The sequence below is a fragment of the Uloborus diversus genome, chromosome 5, assembly GCF_026930045.1.
Source record: "Uloborus diversus isolate 005 chromosome 5, Udiv.v.3.1, whole genome shotgun sequence".
Taxonomy (NCBI): Eukaryota; Metazoa; Arthropoda; class Arachnida; order Araneae; family Uloboridae; genus Uloborus; species Uloborus diversus.
Window position 1 is genome coordinate 160,440,227 of NC_072735.1, and position 20,734 is coordinate 160,460,960.

At 33.3% G+C, this 20,734-nt stretch overlaps 1 protein-coding gene across 1 annotated transcript in view; it reads right to left on the reverse strand.

Annotated features, from left to right (window-relative positions):
• LOC129223223 (nuclear factor NF-kappa-B p105 subunit-like) overlaps positions 1-9,357 on the reverse strand; it is an 89,321-nt gene extending 79,964 nt beyond the window's left edge. Inside the window, exons 1-3 of the mRNA XM_054857788.1 lie at positions 8,923-9,357; positions 5,210-5,352; positions 4,404-4,555 (exon numbers count right to left, since the gene is read on the reverse strand). Coding sequence (XP_054713763.1) covers positions 4,404-4,555; positions 5,210-5,352; positions 8,923-9,025 — 398 coding nt within the window. The 5' untranslated portion in view covers positions 9,026-9,357. The remainder of the gene's footprint in view (positions 1-4,403; positions 4,556-5,209; positions 5,353-8,922) is intronic.
• Positions 9,358-20,734: the final 11,377 nt, after the last annotated feature.

A 20,734-nucleotide genomic window follows, 5' to 3' on the forward strand; every position in this document is an offset into this window, starting at 1 on the left:
TTTTTGATGGTTCATTTGCTCAGTAAACATTTTGAATGTCCAAAAAAATGTGCCTTTTAGCAGAGAAAATATTTTTTAAGGGTATTTGAAGCGCATTTTTTCCATAATTTATGTTGATTCTTATATTCATACAGAATTATAATTTAACTCAAAAATTTTTGAGTTAATTAAAATGAAAGTTATTTGGTGCTAAAGCTTCAAAGTTGAGGTCTGTGTTTGCTCCCACCTTTTGAGAACTGAATAAGAAAATAAGTGAATGAATAAATTAATGAGTGAATTATTAAATAAAGAAATGTAAATAAATTAGTGATTAAATGAACACGTAAGTGATTTATTAAATAATTGAATGAGTAAACGAAATGAACCAAGGGCGTATATAAGGGAGGGGCTGAGGGGGCCGGGGCCCCCTCCAAAATCTGGAAAAAAATTTAACTACAGACAGTTATCATTTGGTTTCAGTTTGCTCACAGATAATTTACAAACTTTAGGCTACAAAAAAAGCAATAATAATAATAAATAAATAAATAAATGAAAAAAATAATGATAGTGCTAAAAAAACTTATAATATGTTAGTTCAGGGATTTCCGAACTGGGTGCCGCAGGAAGAGGTGAGGGGTGCCGCGGAGTGTCAATAGTAACAGTAATATATATGTAAAACTAGACTAGATGCCGTGAGAAAATTCTAATTCTTCAAAAGGTGCTGCGATAAAGTTTGGGAACCCTGGGTTAGAAGGCACCAGGCAATGGTGTGGTGTTCAGAAGGGGTCAGGGGTTCCGTACCCCTTATTCAAGAAAGGAACGCGTCTTGGGGAAGCGAAGATATTTTAACAAAAATAAAAGCAAATAATGTTGCGAAAAAAAACTCGATTCTCTCAAAAAGAAATCTTTAAATTAAAAATATTTAACAGATGCAGGTTATTGCTTAGCACATTAAGTTCCCCTCTCTTTCTTTAACCCCTCCACCCCTTTTCCCCTAGTCATTCTGAAAAGAAGGGTTTTCAAATGTTTCTCTCCTTAACTCTCGCCTCCTGCAAGAAATTTAAAATAAGTTTTAGTTGTTTGATTGGAGTAATAATGGAAATTGATGTAATAAAAACGCATTTGTTTAGGCACTTTTCGACCAGCAATTAAAAAATATTTCTGGAGGAAGGTCCCCGAACCAACATCCTTTCACTAAGGTAACGACCAATTATTTTTAAATTAAAAAAAAAAAAAACGCCTTTAAAAAAGAACGAAATTAAAAACAAAAAATAATTGGTCACATTTACATACAATTTCCTACCTAAACCTATAAATCAAAATTATTTTACAATTCCAGTGCAAAAATCAACTAAACTAAACATCCAATTATAAAATAAACACTGATTTTAAATACTATATGACAAATTATTTTAATACCTAACTAATTATATACGATCTCTTAGTTTTTAATCACCTTTTGAAGTCAGTGCCTCCTATAAAATACTATTTAACCTAGTGAAAATCCACCATCCTGAGCTGAACAATTATTTAACTAACACGAAATTTATCTTTAAAACCAAACCTAGTCAGTTTCAAAAGGTAGCAGTTTGGAGGATTTTAACTTTGAATAATTTCGGAGGAAGATCCCTAACCGCTCCTTATGTCTATGTTGGGAATCAAATCATTCTTTTGATTTTAACTCTTATCAAATTATCCAAAAATGCCCCAATTCGTTGGATCTTGATTTTTGGGAATCTTTCCACATCCTGAGGAACCGTTCTAATTTAGTCAATGATCTTACTACAATTCCCTATTTTTCTTCTGTGTGGACTCCTTTGTTAAAATTGGTTTAGTTTTTATATTATTTTTTATGTAAACGTCGTACATTTCTTACTTTTATTTTTTTCATTTCTTGCTTTCTTATTTCGTTTGGTGATTAACTAATTCCAATATGTTTATCCTTCACTTTGTTCTTAAATGCATTTCTCCATTTGATACATTGCTTTCATACATAGTTTTTCCTGCTGGTAAATTTATTGCTAATTTATTCAGAGTGGTTTCATTTTTGGACTTTTTGCATTGTTTATGGGTTTTCTTGGAAAATTTATTACTTAACGGTTTTTTTCCTGATGGAATTATATAATAAATTTTGCCTCCATGGTGTCATTTTATCTTTTTTGTTTTGTTTAATTTCTAGTTTTTGATATTTATACTATCTCCTGTTCCACCGTGTTGCTTTGCTTTTCTCGGATGACTTTTCATCCAGAAGCTCACATTTCTTTGCATTGAAAAAGGTGTTCCTTGTAACACCGAAACACGTGTCTGCAATATCTTGCAATATTTGTGCTTTCTGACATTGGATTACTGTTTTTTTGAATTTTCAGCACAAAGGTATTTATTCGTTATTTATCTCCAAAGATAACCTGAAATTGAGTTTCACCTTTCAGGGGAGGATCCTCTCTTCCTTTCCAAAAATTGCCTAATGTTGGGAAAAAATCTGAATTGCTTTTGAAAATAAGTTTAAAATAAAAAAATTAAAAAGTTGCTGACTATTCATCAGGTAATCACGCTAACATCGCCAAAACCACTAACGTTTCCAAATATGGTCCCGAATCACGTATTTAAGACTTCAATTACTAAATTATTTCGGACGAGGCTCTGACTGCTCCCGTATGGAATCTAAAAATGAAAAACCTACAATTTCGAAAAGTGGAGAGTATTTCAATCCCTCCCCCTTGTATCAATGACTATCTCTTTAAAACTTCGTTTTTCAGGACTTCAATTTCAAACTAGATTTTTTGGAGAACCCCAGAACCGCCCTGCTCATAACATCATCTAAGTTAGTCTGAAACTGCGTTTATAAAACTTCAATTTCAAAAAACTGAGCAGAGGGATGATGGATTTCGCTCTCTTTTTTTTAATCAATCAGGCAGGCAATTTAAAGAAGTCCCATACCTTTCATTACCCTAACGTCAACAAATAGTCTATAATGGCGTTTTTAAGATTTCAAAGTCTAAACATTTTCGCAGAAAGCCTACCGAATTTTTTCTCCCCATAGAATCACCAGAGACCGTCTAAAACTGCGTTCCTAGGACTACAATTTCAAAAAAATTCCGGGGGAAAACCCCTGGATTCCCTTCCCCTCCCCTGTTAGAAGCCAAAGTGTTTAAGAGTGCTCTCCTTTAACCTTTTTGTTAGGTTGTGACACTGGGTGACAATATGAAGTCCTTGCCCCACCTTGAAAAAAATGAGAAGATCAAGACACTGTTGCTCCTCCCCCTCCTCCCAAGAAAAATAGAAATTGCAAAGGGGGGAGGGAGGAGCTGATCTTTGTTTTGGGCCCCTTCCAAAATAAAATCATATATACGCCACTGAAATGAACTATTTCACTTTGCCCCGCATGCACTTTACTAATTGTGAAAAACATTAAAATCACAAATAAGCTAAATATTAACAATACTGCACCAAATATTAGAAGGTCCCAATCAATATTTAAAATATGTTAACAACAAGAACTTTACAATTTGATAATATCAAAATAGTTTCAGACTTACAACAAAATATTAGAATTTGAGTATCCATTTTTGAAAATTGCTTGCATTATCACATGCTTTGTTTTTCAGAAGTAGTTTTTTCCTAACTGGAATGGACTACATATGTTACTACATAGTTAAAATATTTCTAGGTAAGTGGCGCTAACAGCTGAGTAAATATTTCACCACTTCATTTTGCCCCGTTATTTCACTTTGCCACACATTCCCCTATTGCATTCAAATGTAAATTTTAAATAGGGCTAGAAGTTAACAGTGGTCCGCTGGTCCGGAACCACAAAAACATCCATTGGACCAGCAGAATACCATTTTCAGTGGTCCATGGGATCAGGGAAGTTGTATTCTTGTTTTCCTTTCAAATATTTTAAGCATAAAAATTGTTTTGAATCAGCTGAAAGTTTTTGCCTTTACTTGCAATGTTTAGATTTTCTTTGTAAGAAAAGACAGGTTAAGAATTTTCTACCACCTCATAACGTGCTGTTTTTTGTTCTTAGAAAACTTCTAATCGACTCCATATTGTCATGTTACTTTTTTTTTCTTTTATTAATTTTATTATTTAAAACCAGGACTCGAGACTGGATCACTAAAAGTTTGTATGGACCAGTGAAATTTTGTAGTTACTGGTCCATTGGAGCAGTGTTATTTTTTTTCCTCCATTTCTACCCTTGATTTTAAAAGACAATTGCAAATTTTTTTGCACAAGAACAAGAAGTCACATATACATTTTTTATTTCTTATGCAGAGCACTTTTGCTCATTACCCTTTTAAGTTATTTTTCTTAATAAATATACAAGGTGTCATGTGCGGGACAAAAATACCGTCTTCGGTAGAATGACCCATATACTAGTATACAAGCTGAACAAAAAATCTCTCTTACACAAAAAAACTTACCTTGCAGTCAAATCTTTACTGAACTTCACTCTGCATATTCCGTTTTCATCACAGTCTTTGCCAAAAAGATATAATACATGAGGCATTTTTTCATCAAGTGTGTATAAACTAATTTGCAAATAGACAGCCTTTCTTCCAACATAGTTCTTTAGCTGTAAAAGTTAAAATTATTAGAATAAAATACAATAACTCTACTCATTTAAATAACATTTTAAACCTAATTACTGAACTCGTGCAACTGAGGAGCTCTAATAAGAACAAAACTGCAGTCTCAGGATATGATAACTGGGCTGTCTGGTGCACAACATTGCATGTTGATCTGCCTTAGCCCTGGCTTAAGGGCAGTTAAGCAAAAGTTTGTTGCATATTTCTCACACTTGAACATCATACAAGTAATTGCAGACAAAGGGGTTGAGACCTGTCATTGTGAACTGACTGTATTGCAAAAATACTAAGACAAAGGTGAACTTTTTCACCATGCTGCTTTAGAAGGGCAGTACCTGCAGTTATCAGCAGGGCTGCATATTTAGGAGGAAAATAACCAACTCTGATTCCTGGAACTCTAAACCCTTCGACTCCTGACTCTGACTCCTTTACCCCAAAATCAGTCACACCCCCAACTCCTACTTTGCAGCCCTGCTATATTCTTGAATCCTACTCATAAGAATCTTTCCCAAAACTTTAGTAATTGACAAATCATAGAAATAAAAGATAAGTTTACTCTGGTTATTAGTGCAGCAGAAAAAGGAATTTTTTAAATAAGAAAAAGTGGAACAGACACAACTTTTTATATTTTTTCAAAATACCTGTACAACTGGATAAACTTTCTTCTGTCTTTTTACAGAAGGGTCCGTGTATCCTGTGAGAACTCCATGAGAGCCTTTTTCGGTTTGGTAACGGAACCTCATTTTACTCACAGGCTTGATGACGAACACCAACTGTGGTTCTCCTAAAATAACAAATACAATTTGCTTCCATTAAATTGGAAAAAAAAATCATAACAATAATTACAAATAAATACATAACTTTAACACTAGTAAGACTCATAGTTTGTTGTTTAATAAATAACTGAATTTAATGTTTGTCTGTTGTTTAATTAACTGAATGTAATGCAGCCTTCTAATTTTTCATAATACAGCCCGATTTGAGTGCTTTTTCTATCGTTGAGTGATTAGCATCATAGAAAATATTGAACCTCACAAATCTCTTAAAAAGGGAGGGATCTAAGTTCCTTTAAAATAAAAACAGAAATTCTTTGTTCGGCTTACATGGTGTACACGAGAAATGCTATTCACTCTAGTTTCATTTACCTTCCTCTTTCAGCAGGCATTGGAACTCCAACCAAATGCTATAAAAACTTTAGACAAGGGACATTTTAAATAAATTAGATACAAAACAAAGGACATTACAGTCGACTCCCGCTACAACGCGATCCGACTTACGCGAAATGGCTATAACGCGAATTTTTCACGAGTAACAAATTTTAGAGTTAACGCGAATTTTTTGCCCACAACATGAATTTTTAGAAGGAAGTATCAGCTTCGTTATTGGCTACTAAATATTGCTTTCGTGAATGTTATTACGTCCCTTTGAGCATCACTAACAGCCAAAGTTCCCATGCCAAACTAGTCTAGTGCATCAAATAACCATAATGGCACCTTAGTGTCACCTTCATCTAAAGTTTGAAAATGTGAAGAAAAAGAAAGTTTATAATAAAAAAATTAAAAAAGGCTAAGATTCTTGATATGCTTGAACAATTACAAAATGTTGAAAGAAGCGCGATAATAAGTATGAGTGAATCTTCCATATGTACAATTTAAAGTCAAAACAAAAAGATGTCCGTAAAAGTTTAGAACTTAGTTTCAATATTTAAGCTTGCAGAACAGTCTAGCAAAGTAAAAATTATGAAAATGGAAGCTACGCGCGCTCTTGCATTGTGGATTAATAAAAAGATCAGGTAGAGGAGATGTAGCCACAAATTGAAACGTTTTAAATAAAAGGTGAAGCGCATTTAAAAATGTAGATAAGAATATTGATTCGATCTTGGAGCATAAATCATCACTAGTATCCTCATTTTTTAACTCATAAATATTGCTACTTTATTTACCGTACAGTACTATTTTGTGTATCATTTTAATTTTACTGCATCCAGTGCGTATCGTGTTGTATTTTATATCTTTTATTCCCATTGGTCATTCATTTTGTGTATCTTAAGTATTTCATGTTGAATAACAGTTTTTTATTTTTTAAACGCAGTAAAAGTTCAGTTCTTTATGGAAGAGAAACTGTAATGGTTAAGGAAGGCTTTAGAGCAGTTTGAAGGGTTTTTATAAGTGCCTAAAAGTAATTGGTATGCTTTAAAAAATTTGTATGCATATATTTTTCCACAATGCGAAATTTCAACTTACGCAAGGAGTCTTGGAACGCATCCCTCTTGTAAGTCGGGACTGAACTGTAGACAAAAAATTTGGATGAGAAAATCTTACCCTTTTTGAAGTTAAGCTTTTTTTTTTTTTTTTTTTTTTGAAAGAGAGAATTTTTTTCAATTGAGATTTTTAATCTTTGTGTCACAAAATATTACCAATGTTTAAAGGTGATATAATATTATACCTATTTTTGCATTGGTGAAATCTATTACAGGGCTCATATTCAAAATCTGCAGAAAACTCTGATACAGTCGGATCTCGATAACTCATAGCTTTTAACTCGAATATTTGTTTATCTCAAAGTTTTTCTGATCTGAGCTCCCAAGCTCTTAAGACTGTTGTGAAAATTTTCCATAACTCGAACTACCATTAACTCAAACGTTTTAGCCAGTCCCTTGGGACTTGGAGTTATTGAGAGTCAGCTGTACTTTTTAGCGTTCAGTTTCTATAGATAAAAATATTGAGTTTATACAAATCATCAAATAAACAAGGAAATACTTTTGATGAAAGTTTTATTGAATTTAATCAGCTCTTAAATTAAGAGCACACTTTTTGTTTGTGCAAAGGTAACTTACTTGGAGCTTGATAATTGTCGGATAAATAATTTGAATATAGTACTATGCATAAGTGTTAATTTTCTACTTTTTTTTGAAATTCTTTTCTTTTTAATCAGTCATTTTTTTGTTTGAACTTGAAAATTAAAGAATTTCCAGATGCACCATTCGGAAATACTATTTTTTAATGGAGTGGAGTTTAAGAGAAATATTTTTAAAAAAATATACACTATGTGCGATAAATAAATTCAGAAATGACTCCTGTACATGAGAATTGTTCGATTTTGCACTTGTGATATTTGTGAAGTCGTTATATTCAAGTGAGCTGATATTTTCAAGTGTTCACCTTTTCAAAATTTGGCGTTTCGAATATTATCCGGATTATCTAGATTTATTTTGGTAGCTAATCACTTAGGGCAATTGCTAATAGATAGGTGGAAACGACACAGCTGTAAGATAAGTCAGAGAGTGAAAGGGAATCAGTAAAGAAATATACAGTAGAATGAAGAGAATTCAAACTCAGCAAAATCAGGGTTTTAAAATTTGCTGTTCTAGTTTTTTCAGGGTTGTTACCAATGTTTTTTTTTCCTTTTTTTCTCCCCTCTTGTACTACCCACTAGTGATTCAATTACACAGAAGTAACAAACTTGAGAGAAAATCCAGCGTTAAAAAAAATTTTAACCTACCAGCAAAACCGTATCTATTGCTTATTAAGAAAGAAATTAACGCTATATTTCGGCTTGCAGAAATGACTTCACTGCAGGGGTTCCCACCTAGAAGGGGTCATGGTGCAGACTGTGCAATTGAAATTTTTAGAGGGAGTTGTTTTGAGGGTTATTTTTCACTTTTTTGAGAGCCTCTTGCTTTTGGGGGATAGGATATTTAGGGAAGTGTGTGCTTGATTGTAGGGGGGTGGGCACCCCTGCTTCAATGAACATTATTATGCACCCAGTTTTAAATTAGTCATTAGAGAAGCTGCATTGGTCACGCGGACCAATCTCATTCATGAAGAAATTTTTTCATTTTAAAAAAGCTGTCTCAAATAATTGAAAGGGAATTGCCTTCAATCTTTACAGGTCAGGGGCGGATTTAGCTTCTGGTTTTGGAGGGGGGTTATTAACGGAAAGGGAGTGGTCAAAAAGCAATTTTGTGCTCAAATAGGGGCTTTGGGACGATTTTTTTTCAAATGTAGATCTCCAAAATACAGCTTTATGCAACATTTGGTCACTTTAGCGAGAGCAGGGAGGGAGGGGATCATAACCCCCATGCCTCCTCTTTTCGATCCGTGCCTGTTCTAGGTATATGACAATCTTCAGTCTTTCTAGGTACACGACAATTTTCAGTCTTTCTGGTGTTAATAGAAAACAAAAATTGGAAACTCTTGGAGCATAGAAATTTTGCTGCAGGGATTACAAGTGAGGTACATGACATTCAAAATAAAATAATACATTCTATTGATGATAGGTTACATTCAGAACAAATTTTAGAAGGATTCTATATTTTTAAAAGAAAAAAAATAAATAATTGAAATAAGTTTACCAGAAATACCTTGGTTATTTAAGTTCATTACAGCTGATGACTCATTTATTTGAATAGATGATGGACTAGATGAAGAAGCATTTACGCGATGGATAAAGGGCATTTTTGTATCTTATTTTAATGTAAATGTTATGCGCAGTATTTATGCAATAGGAATCACACCAATTATCCAATAGCCAAAACTAATCAACAAATATCTGACACATTATCAGTTGCTACGCAGGATTTTTCTTTCAACATTTTTCGTTCTACAAATTTATAAAATGAACCAAAACATTTACATAACTGATGCAAAGTACAAACAGAAAAAATTAACAATTAAATTCAAAGAACTCAAAGCTAGACATAAAGAAATAAGGTTGACAAATCAAACTTATTTTAATACAATATAAATTATTTTGAGAAAAGAGAAACGCGAAACAGGGAACAGACGGAGGAGGTGGATTTAAGACAATGGTAAATAGCCCAATTCTTCGCGACCGGAAATTACAGTTACGAGAAAAACAATATCAGGAAATATCGGCTTCGCCTCTCTTGTAAAATATTTTATCCGCCATTGGCTACTAGTAAGAATTAAAAAATAATCCGATTGGACAGCGAAATAAAAGTAGGCGTAAACACTAAGCAGATTCGCGATCTTTACCTACTCATTAAAGGGATTTTCCCTTCTCTTGTTCACAAATGTAATGCCGATGTTCTAATATTAAATACTGGATTGAATATCTTTGTGCCCCAAAATGGCTGGAAAAAATTTAAATGAGGTTTTAGAAACTTGTGATTTGGATAAGGAAAGTTCTTGGTTGGTTCTAAGAGAAGAGAATTTAATTGATAAAGGAAGAATTACATGGAATGTGAAGCAATCCGAATTCGATACGTTAAAGTTTAGAACGTGTATACGAAGTCCATATTTCAATCTTGGGAGCAAAAATTGCTGCGAATCGTTGAGATTAAGTATTTATCCTCGCGGCCGAGATGCGACGTGTGAAGGTTTCGTTTCTGTATGCGTAGCGTTCTACAAGAAACCAATAGAGGGAACTGAAATCAAGGGATCAGTATCTCTCATTGATCCGAATGGTGTATCTGCTCATGATCATACCAAGAAATTTTATGGCTTGGACGAAAATTTAAATGCAGTAAATATTGATAGATTTGTGGATGAAAATCTCATTACTAATTACATCAAAGGCGATGAATTGACACTACTTTGCATCATAAAAATCAAATCAAGATTGGCAGAGTGTGTTTCTGATAAAACGAGATATATTGCCACTCCGATTGCTGGAATCTCTGATGACGCTCATAAAATGTTAAAGAATGAATCCTTAATGGATGTGCAATTAAATGTTGGAACGCAGCAGATAAATGCTCACAAAGCTATTTTAGCCTCCCGCATTTCCGACTTCAAGATTCTTTTCAAAGCTGCTCCTCCATCTGAAAATGTATTCGAAGTAAATGACGTGGAAAGTGACATTTTGCAGGAAGTTATTCATTTTATTTACACTGGGGATATACCAGAACTGAACTTCAAAACGGCTTGCAAAATGTTTATGGCTGCTAATCATTATGGTATTTATGATTTGCAAGGAATATGTGCTGCATATCTTGGAGCAAATTTGTCATCGAAAAATGTATTTGTTGTTCAGATGCTGGCAAATAAGCACTCTGATGATCACTTGAAAAAGGTCTGCATAAATTTCATTAAAAAATGTAATACTGAAGAATTAGCTGAACATTCAGTTATTGTGCATGGCTAAGTCTAGGCAGACAAACTGAATACAATGCAGTAGATCCTCGTTTTACGCGGGGGTTACGTTCCACGGAAATGCCTCGTAAATTGAGACCTAATATTAGTGTTAAAATAGGGGTTTGGTTCCATAGATAACAAAATACTTCATTCCAGTGATGACTAATTGTATAATAAGTTTAATGTGTACTTATATCGACTTTTATGCACAACATGTATAAAGAAAACATAAATTAATTTCGTGTTCTGTTTGTAAATAGGAGCTGGCTATGATATTCTTTTGGCAGTCATTAAGAACTTTTCTCTGTAATACTTTGCAGAGCATTATCCCATCCATGATCATGTACGTCATTTCCCATAATAGAATCTTCATTTACTAACTAACCAGAAAAATCATTTCTATTGTCTAGGAATGACTCAAATTTTTCAATGTGAACCATTTTGGTTGTGCGTCACTGATGTCGGTATCCTCGTTGGTTTTGTCCTCCTTTGTCACTCTTCTTCCAGTGAGTTCTGAACTATGTGAGTTTAATAACCTTACTTCTGGAAAGAGCTCTGGAACCAATCGCATAAAATGTCTCCAGTGGCCCAAGCTCCATTATTAGCACTCCAAAATACAGCTAATTACATGTAATCAAAAATCTTTAGGAGTTTGGATTTTGAAACAGAGGAAATTTTTATCTCTTTGCATTGCTGGATCTGCGTAAAACCGAAACTCACCCGCGTAAAATAAAATAAAGGTGTCAAATCTTAAACAGCGTAAAATGAGGGTCTACTGTAGTTTGTTTATAGCATTTATGAACATTTGGATAGTAGTTGATGGGTAGCTTTCAGAACATAACTTTAAATTTGAAATACAATAGATAACTATCACATTGTTCTTTATTTCTCAAATCGATATTTCCCTACTTTTGAAATAATAGTTTTGTAATTGATGAAAGAATCATATTGTGTATGTAAAATCTTATTGTGGTTCTGAGCAGAAAAAAAAACAATGTTTTGGTTCACTACATATTAAGATTATCCAGGCGAGATTTTCTGCAACTTTTTTGTCGCAAATGTCAACCAAACTGCATTTAATAAGACATTTTGGTGCAGCAGCACTACATTCATTTGAAAAAAACTTCTCAATTTCTCCTTAGAACTACAGTTGAACTCTTAACACCATCAACGGTTCATATGAAATCATGGATAAAATGAAAATTTTGTCAATTAATTTGTTTTTTTATTTAGTTACGTTAAAAATTTTAATGTAAAATACAAATACAAAAGTGACAACCAGCAACAGGCTCTGGGCCCAGCTAGACTGGTCCTAGTCAATTTACAATCCCCAGTGAAGATCAATGGCCCTCTTAAAACTATCTACTCCCTTGCTCATTACCACCTCTTCCGATAAGCTGTTCCAAGGTTCCACTATCCTGCTAAAATAATAATTTTTCCCAATATCCATGTTAGCCTGAGATTTAAATAGCTTAAAACAATGACCCCTTGTCCTGTTTTCAGTACTAAACTTCAGCCTTGTAACATCTTTCATTTTAATAAATTTAAACAACTGAATCATGTCCCCTTGGTCTCTTCTTTGCTCAAGACTGTACATTTTTAGCCTTCTAAGCCTGGAATCATAGTCTAAATGAGAAAGTCCATTTATTAGCCTTTTAGCCCGACTTTGAACCCTTTCCAATACATTAATATCTTTCTTAAGATGAGGAGACGAAAACTGAACAGCATACTCCTGGCCTTTTAAAGAAATTATTTCACCATTTTCTGTGGTTGAAAAAAGCCCACCATGTTTTGAAAAACTGGTTGAATCTTTTAAGTCCATGTAGGCTTTATTCTATAACACAGCTGCCCACAAATGATGTTGTAACAATGTGGCAAGAGTTACAAGAAATGTGTCATCACTTAATTTTTAATTTGAATATGTTAACAAAAAATAGTGTGACAAAGGGTCAAAAATGCTGAAAAAGAGTTATGAGAATATAGGAGTTTGCTTCTGTGTTGGATTACCACTTTTTGACACTTTGTATTCAGAGTTTAATGATTTTTATTTTATTGTGTGAATCAAATGACACCAAAATATTGATTTCTTGTTTATATACTTAGTTTTATGTTTATGTTTCATCACCTATTTTTATTATATTACTTTATTTTGGAACCTGAGTGGTTCTGATTAGTTGAAATAGGTTACTTTTTGTGATCTGAATGTAATCATTGACAACTTATGACTAGTGGAGCTGTTATCACTGCCAATTTCATTTATACGTGCCAATTTTGAACATACAAACTATATAGATTCGTTCCTTAGATGCCTGCTAATGTGATCAGAGGTGTGTCCCAATAGGAGGTCACTGTGACCTTAAAAAAAAAGTTTCTTTTTGGCCAACTTCGACTGACGATTTGTAAAATCTAAAGACATTGCATTTTTTATCTTTTTTTAATGCCTAATATCTCTTCTCATTAGATGTTAGGTATGTATGCAATGCATGCTTTTTTTTTTATTATTATTCATTCAGTTAAAATTCGGAATTTTATTTGATAAATCGAGAATTTTTTCCATTCCAAAAATTTTAGGTTCTGTACGCCCCTTTTGTAAAATAAAATATAGGAGTGACATAATTAAATATTTAGATAAAATAGCTTTAGAAAATAATATAACCATTTTATGGTCTTAGTTTTGTATCAGAATTTAGTTGTATTAAATAAAACAATATATATTATAGATTTTAAAAAAATGATGTAGCTTGTAGCAGATTTTAATGCAGTAAAACTTGATCCTAAACCTCTGTATATAGAAATGCATAAACAAAATTCTGCTCTGGACAAAGTCTTGGAAGAAGAAATTATTTACTTTGAAAGCTTTTAAGTCTAGCATTCTTTCTTACACTGAAAAGCAAAATATCAAAATAATGCAATAACTGATGTCTTTCAAACTTTTCCTTTTTTGGTCGTTTTATATCATTTTTTTAGGCCATTTTGGAAAAGTTTCTTTGCATCGCAAATTAAAAAAAAAAGAAGGAAAATCCAAAAGCAAGCTATGATCTCTATTTTAAAACAATTGATTTCTGATGAGGGTTTTTTCCATGCATTTTGCCCTAAAATGTATTTAAGTAGGATGATGTGCAAATTTGTATTATTGTAAGGGTAAAAAGAAAAAAAAAATTCACTAATAATTTCTTAATTATTTGTTAACATTAGGCATAAGTTAATAAAATTAATATTTTAAATTATGACTAAATAATGTGCAGATTATGTATAGTGGCTTCATATTATAGCAATATATTTTGTTTGAATAATAGAGATAGTTTTTTGAGTATCAAGTGTATTAGTAAATAAAATTGATAAAATGTTGGTAGAATGATATTTGCTGATACAAATCCAAGAGCAGGGGTGCCCACCTAGTGGGGGTCATGGCGCAGACTGCCCCATTGAAAGTTTTAGAGCAGTGTTTTAAGGAGATATTTCTCGATTTGGGGGGGGGGCTCTTGCTTTTTGGGGGAATTGGGAAATTTAGGAGGGAGTGAGCCCTTGCTCTTAGGGGAACCCCTGCCAAAAGGGTGGCCATAAGGGTTGTATCTCCCCTTTAATTGACCATAGATAATATAAAACTGCATTTTTAAGACATATTCAAAAAAAAAAAATCAAATCCCACATTTATACCCAAAACTAACACTTAAACCCTTATGGAAATGATCCTCTCCAAAACCAGAAGCTGGATCAGGCTTTGGATATATGTGTAAGATTGCTTTTCATTTACCATAATATGTAGAGGCAGCTTTTTTTTTTCAATTAAAATCAAAAACATATCTTATTACTTAACATTGTTTATATAAAATGTGCAAAGGGGCTGTCCATAACTGATGTTACACATATTTTTTAACTATGTTTATGTAAAACAGTAATTTGTGGTAAGGGGTTAAATGAAGTGTAACACTTAGTGATTAACGGCAGGGGTCAAAATGTTTTAAAAAAAGTATGATACCATTTATAGACAGTCCCAAAGCAACAAGCTTGTTTGAGTTAACTATTTTATGATTGATATATTGACTGTAAAGAATTTTTGTATTAGATGATAAAATAAAGAATTTATGTACACGTACATTATATATTACTTTGAAATCCAGCATTTTTTCCATTTATATTGTTGTTGCATGCCCCCATTGGCCAGCAATGCTAGACCAGGTCCTTGACATCATACACGCTCAAAAAATTGTCAACTAAATCCTGTTTCAAGAGCCCCAGGCACTGGAGAATGTGTTCTGATGAATCCTGCTCATAATTAACAGTTGGAACAAATTTCAAAGCTCTTGGATCCCTTAGAAAATTCAATGATTTAAGGTAACCACTTTGATTTATAAAGTAGCCAATTCCCCCTCCATCTGATCACTTTGAGATTAAGAAAAATCAAAATTTAATACAACATTACTATACTTATCAGCACAGATGAACTGCCAACTTGGTCTTGATTAATCTACAATGTTTACATAGTTTTCACTTGCACAAGGTTAATAACTTAAAAGTTGTGATTCTTTAGCTCTTTTGAAATAATTTTTTCACTACGATTTCTTTGTCTTTCATAATGTAAAATTCAATTTTTCATTATGAAAAGTACTACCTACTAATTTTGACAAGTTAACTTATATTAATGATATGCAAATGTAATACAAATTGGTTTCTAAACACATTTTTCTTTTGGTGTGTTCCCCCAAACTTTTTTTCAGTGATTTTCCAATTACTGAGGAGAGAAGGCGAACTTCTCTTAGCAAGTATAGGACGGAACATTATAAAACTATTAGTAACTTTAGTTGAGGTTAACTTTGTTATATGTTATTTTTATGTATTAACCCTCCGGATACGGCTCAGTTTTTATACTTTTCAGTCTTGAAATACAAGTAGATTTTTTTATATTTTCTTAATATACACATATTGCAATTCACATCTTTATCAGTTCTTTTAAAATAATACAAGAATTTTATTAGATTTTACGTTTACAAACAATACATAATACGGCGCCCGCTATTTCAGCGGGCAGGTTTTATAAGTTAAAAAAAAATGTGTGATATTTTTATTTTCAGATAAATATAATTTTTAACTGTTTATCTTGAAAAATAATACAGAAATTTTGCAATAAAACAGAAAAATAAGAGAAAAATATCAGTTTCCTTTTTTAGAATACATACATAAATGTGAAAAAAAAATTTCAATGGTTACTTATTCATACGCTGCAAGTCCATATTGATCAGAAATGCTTATTGCACGAAAACCAAGAGCATGAAAGCCCGACTACGAAAGACAAACTTACAGATATGTAGAAAAATAAAATAAAGCAAGAGAACAGAAATTCCTGAACCCTCCAGTGCCATCTAGCAGCAAAAATAAGCATCAAAATGGTGTTTTTATCTTACACGAAGAAATAGGGAGATCCCTAATTAATAAGGGGGGAAATTTTTCACTTGCAATTTTCACGTGATCTGTAGTAAGGGAACAAAACTGATTCCCCGCTCAAACATAGGCGGATTTACGGGGGTGCCAGGGGGTGCGCCGCACCCCCAAAATTTTTGGTTGGGTTTTGAAAAAAAATAGTTTAGTATATTTCACTCAGAAACGCAGTTAGGGGAAAAAATTCATAGCTGCTATACTAGTAAATTTACTCGAATCCAGTGTATCACCACACGTCGCTAGTGCAAGAAAAACATAACTGTGCTCATTCTAGGAATTAAAGTAATTTTATTCATTTAGAAAAAAAAAAAAACCCCTAATAAATAATTTCATGCAAATAAAGAAACTTCTCAAACGGTTTCTTGTTCAGTGCTGTGATAGAATAATTGCATGTTCCGTAATTGGGTATTTATTCGTACTACTGCTCGCCCAGTGGTCGAAATTCGACCATATTCATAAATAAATGTTTGATAAACCTTGTATGAATTTAACTATTCCCAATATTTTTATTTCTACTTTTACTCTTGTTTACTGCATATCTGGAAACATACAATTTTTATACGTACAAACAATAACAAAAGGTATAATTTATTCCAATTTTGCTTTTTGTCTGTTAATCTCAAAATATATGGATGAAAAGAGATATTTCGGTAATGGGGTCGTTTCAGAAATTTTTAAAGTGTTTTTCTAAAAGAGCAAGCTTAGAAATGTGGATTTTAACCATTTTTTAAATGATTTTTTTAAAATTTAATATTTTTAACAATTATTTTAATCGGTGCGCAGATTGAAATTCAGTTTTTACGCTTCTGCACATGGCATCAAACGCGATGAAACGCCATTCACTGATGCCATTAGCGCACAGCGCAAATTATCATAGCGTGGAAAGGCGGTTGACAGCAAAGCGTAAACATTTAGCGCGGCAATGGAATAGCGTGCCAAAGTACATCACTTGTAACGTCATAACGATCACGCTTTAATTCCAAAATCGAACGTTTGAAATATTAATAAAAAATAACTGTCGAGAAAACAAAAGTTTTTCCTGGCTCCACGTTATTTCTTTTGCTTATTTTATCAATTTCAGTGACTAAAAGTAGTACTTTTGACTGAAAAAAACAGCCCCATTGAGAAATTGGCGTGGTCGTCAAATTCTTGGCTTGATTAATTTTAGTTTGGATACCATGTTGATTTGTGCTAACCTTTTGCAAATAGATACTTCCTTACTCTTTGTTTACGTATGCAAAGGAAAAACATTTTTTGCGCTGGCATTGGAAACAAAAAATTTGACGCCAATGGATAAAAATCGTCAATAATAATTTTCAAAATATTCCCGTATGAAATGAAGCATCAAAACTCAGCTTATAGGAAAAACTTCTGTGTGAACAATATTACTTATAAAACGTCTACTATTACTGAGTAAGTAGCTTCTTCGTCATTAGAAATTTTCTAAGTATCAAATGAACGAACTCGACTCGTGGCAACATATAACTGTCCATTCGAAAACACTGGACGTCGCAATAATAGTACAATTTTGAAAAAAGGTCATCTTTGAGATTTGTTTATGGTTGAGGGCGGTACATAACTGATGTCACACTTTTCAACATTTTCGACTCTCTCCCCCCTTTGTCACAAAGTTTCGCACTTCACCATACCCCTCTTCCTTTTGTCACTATGTCACGCTGTTTTTCATAAACGTTCCTGTTAAAAAAGGCTTGTTGTCACATTCTGCCCATTGTATGCCCCCCTTGTCATTTCTTTCCTCTCCCTAGTCACAAACTTTTACTATTTCTTGAACCCTACCTTAAAGCGGGACTTCATTCGTGGACAGTCCCTGTTTTGTGGTATCCGTATGAAAATATATATTTCCCTAATCTTTGTTTACGTATGCAAAAAAAAAAAAACTTTTCTCGCGCTGCAATTGATGCCAAAAATTTGACGTCAATAAATGAAGAGCGCCAATTTCCCAATTATCAAAATCTTCCCGAAATTTTTTTATTGATGGCACTAAAACTCGGCAATAGCTACCGAACAAAAAAAGAATGAAGGAAATCGGTTCACAAACAGAGGAGGAATCGGTACCGAAAGAAAACAGCTTGCCTATTAATATACAAAGATATCAATGCCAACTCTTCTATTTTGATGCAACAATGGCTAATAAAGTCCAAAATTTTTCTGAAGGAGGACTCCCTTACATTTTGCTAGAGTGGTGCATTCAGGGGGGAGGGGGCACAAGACTGGTGACCCTAACCTCAAAATGCTGAGTAGATGTTTTTAAAAAATATTCTTTATTATTGAAGAGAAGAAAAGATCTCATTTTGGGAAAACGCAGTTATTTAACGAAAAAAAAATAGAGTGTTGGGAAAAACTTTTAATTTCTTTCAAAAACATTGACATTCAAATTTTTCAACAGCTTCAGATTATTTGCGGCGAATTGTGTACCTCCTCGCACAATCCTCTTTTTTTCATATCTCTCCCCTCCCCCTTTTTTTTCATTTTTTTTTATTTCATTTTCATTTTTTCTATTAGTCCTAAAAATTTTTCTTCTCCAAAGCCCTTTTTCCAGCCAAAATTATTACAGAATACCTCAAATTTCGTTTCTTTGGCTTCACTTTCGCAAAACTTCCAAGGAAAATCTTCTAATCACCTAAATACCTCGAAAATCGTTTAAAATTGCGTTTTTTTTTCTTTTTTTTAATACCGTGGAATATTGCAGAAGAACTTCATTTTTAGGACTTCAATTTCGAAAATTTTCCAGGAAAGAGCTCCAGAACACCCCGTCCGGTAACATCATCAAAAATTGTCCTCCGTAGTATTTTTGGAACTTCAGTTATGAAAAGTTAAAGAGGTAGCGTGGGGGAGGGGAGGAGGGTACGTATTTCTATATGCTTATCAAAAAATCGATTGGAGACAGTCTATGAGTCTCATTAATAACCCAAACTCTAAATATGGACTATAATCACATTTATAAGACTAAAATTTCTAAAAATAGCCTTGGAGCCACACGTACCTTTTTTGCCCCTAAAATATCACCAAGAACTGTAAAACTGCGTTTTCTAAACTACTATTTCAAATTTTTTCTGGTGTGCGAATCCTATTCCAAACCAGTAGCTGGATTCACCCATTGTTTCTAATATCGACTTTCGTTTAAGACTTTTTCTGCAGTTCGAAATGTTAAGAATTGCCAATCCCCTAAATTAAATATGGTTTACATCGCGTTTTTTAGACTTAAAAGTGTGTCCCGCCCTAAAATTATTTTCTGATTTCGCTACTGCCTTGTTGTTCCGAGAAAACCCCCCCCCCTCCCCAGATCCCTGTTATTGTTGCACCCCCAAATATTTCGGCCTAAATCCGCCTATGCGCTCAAATAGAGGGAACCGTACGCAGAGGGTTAAACGAAAAGTTTATGACCTTTGGTATGGAAAAAAAAAAGCCAAAACTACAAACACACGACAATACTCTGTTTGGGACTCTCTACACTTCTCACGACAGAGTTGCCATTGTTGGAAGCAATCCAAGAAGGCCTATTTTTCAATGGACTATAGCTTGGCTGTCATTGAAGACATAATATCCTTTTTTGTCTGAAATATCGTGCCTTTCAATCGCCTCCTGAGTTTGGGGAACAGCCAGATATCTCAAGGGGCCATATCAGGAGAGTAAGGAGCCTATTAATCCACAGGAGTCCGGTTTTTTTTGAGAAAAAAACATTGAAAAAAAAACCTAAAGCAATCTACATCTTCAGAATGGTTGTCAAACGGTTTCTGGTAAAATTTGATGCAGTAACGCTGCTCCCATCTTTCTGTGATTTTTTTTTTTTTTTTCAATTAAAAAACCTGACGAGAGCTCTTCACAATAACTCAGTCAAGCCCCATTTACCAACAACTGAAGCTGTTGGCAGGTGGGAAAAAATACACACAAAGGACCAAGATCAGCTCAAGCAAGCACACTTGCTTCATATCCCTCAGGTTTTCATTTTTAAAAAAAGAAAGAAAAACACCTGATATTTTTCAAACAATCCTTATTTGCCTAATACAAGGGGACTTTTAGTGCTTAAAACAAAAAGAAGTTCCTGGAGGGAATTTTCCAAAATACAGACCTAGAATTTTATTCTGTAGTAATGCTGCCAGCAGACATAAAATGCTTTTTTGATTATGAAATGTTCAACTTGAGTAGCTTTAGCCGGAGCATATTTTTTGCATGTGAAATTCTCACCTTCTTCTTCTTTTACTCCTGAGTCAGTATATCTGTCAGGGAAAAGGCGGCGCTCCATTGATTTGGAAAGCCTTTTCTTTACCGAAAATTTGACTCCCAAGACATTATATTCGACACAATATGTCCGTTTTGTCAAATTCTTTTTCTTTATTGTTTCAAATAGTTTTTTACAATTCATCTACAAAAGAAATATAAACAATGACTTATTTTTAAAATCAGTTTTCAAAGATATTTTTCTTAATTCCTTATTCCATAGTCCCATTCTCTTGGAGGACCCTCACAATGAGTTTATCCGTAATTGACATATTTTCGCTGCTGTACTTAGATAGTATTTCTATTTGAGTGGGCATATTAATATCATTATGGGGGATTTCATTGCTATTGTGTAAAACAAATCACACTAAATGTTTATTCACCTTTTTAAAC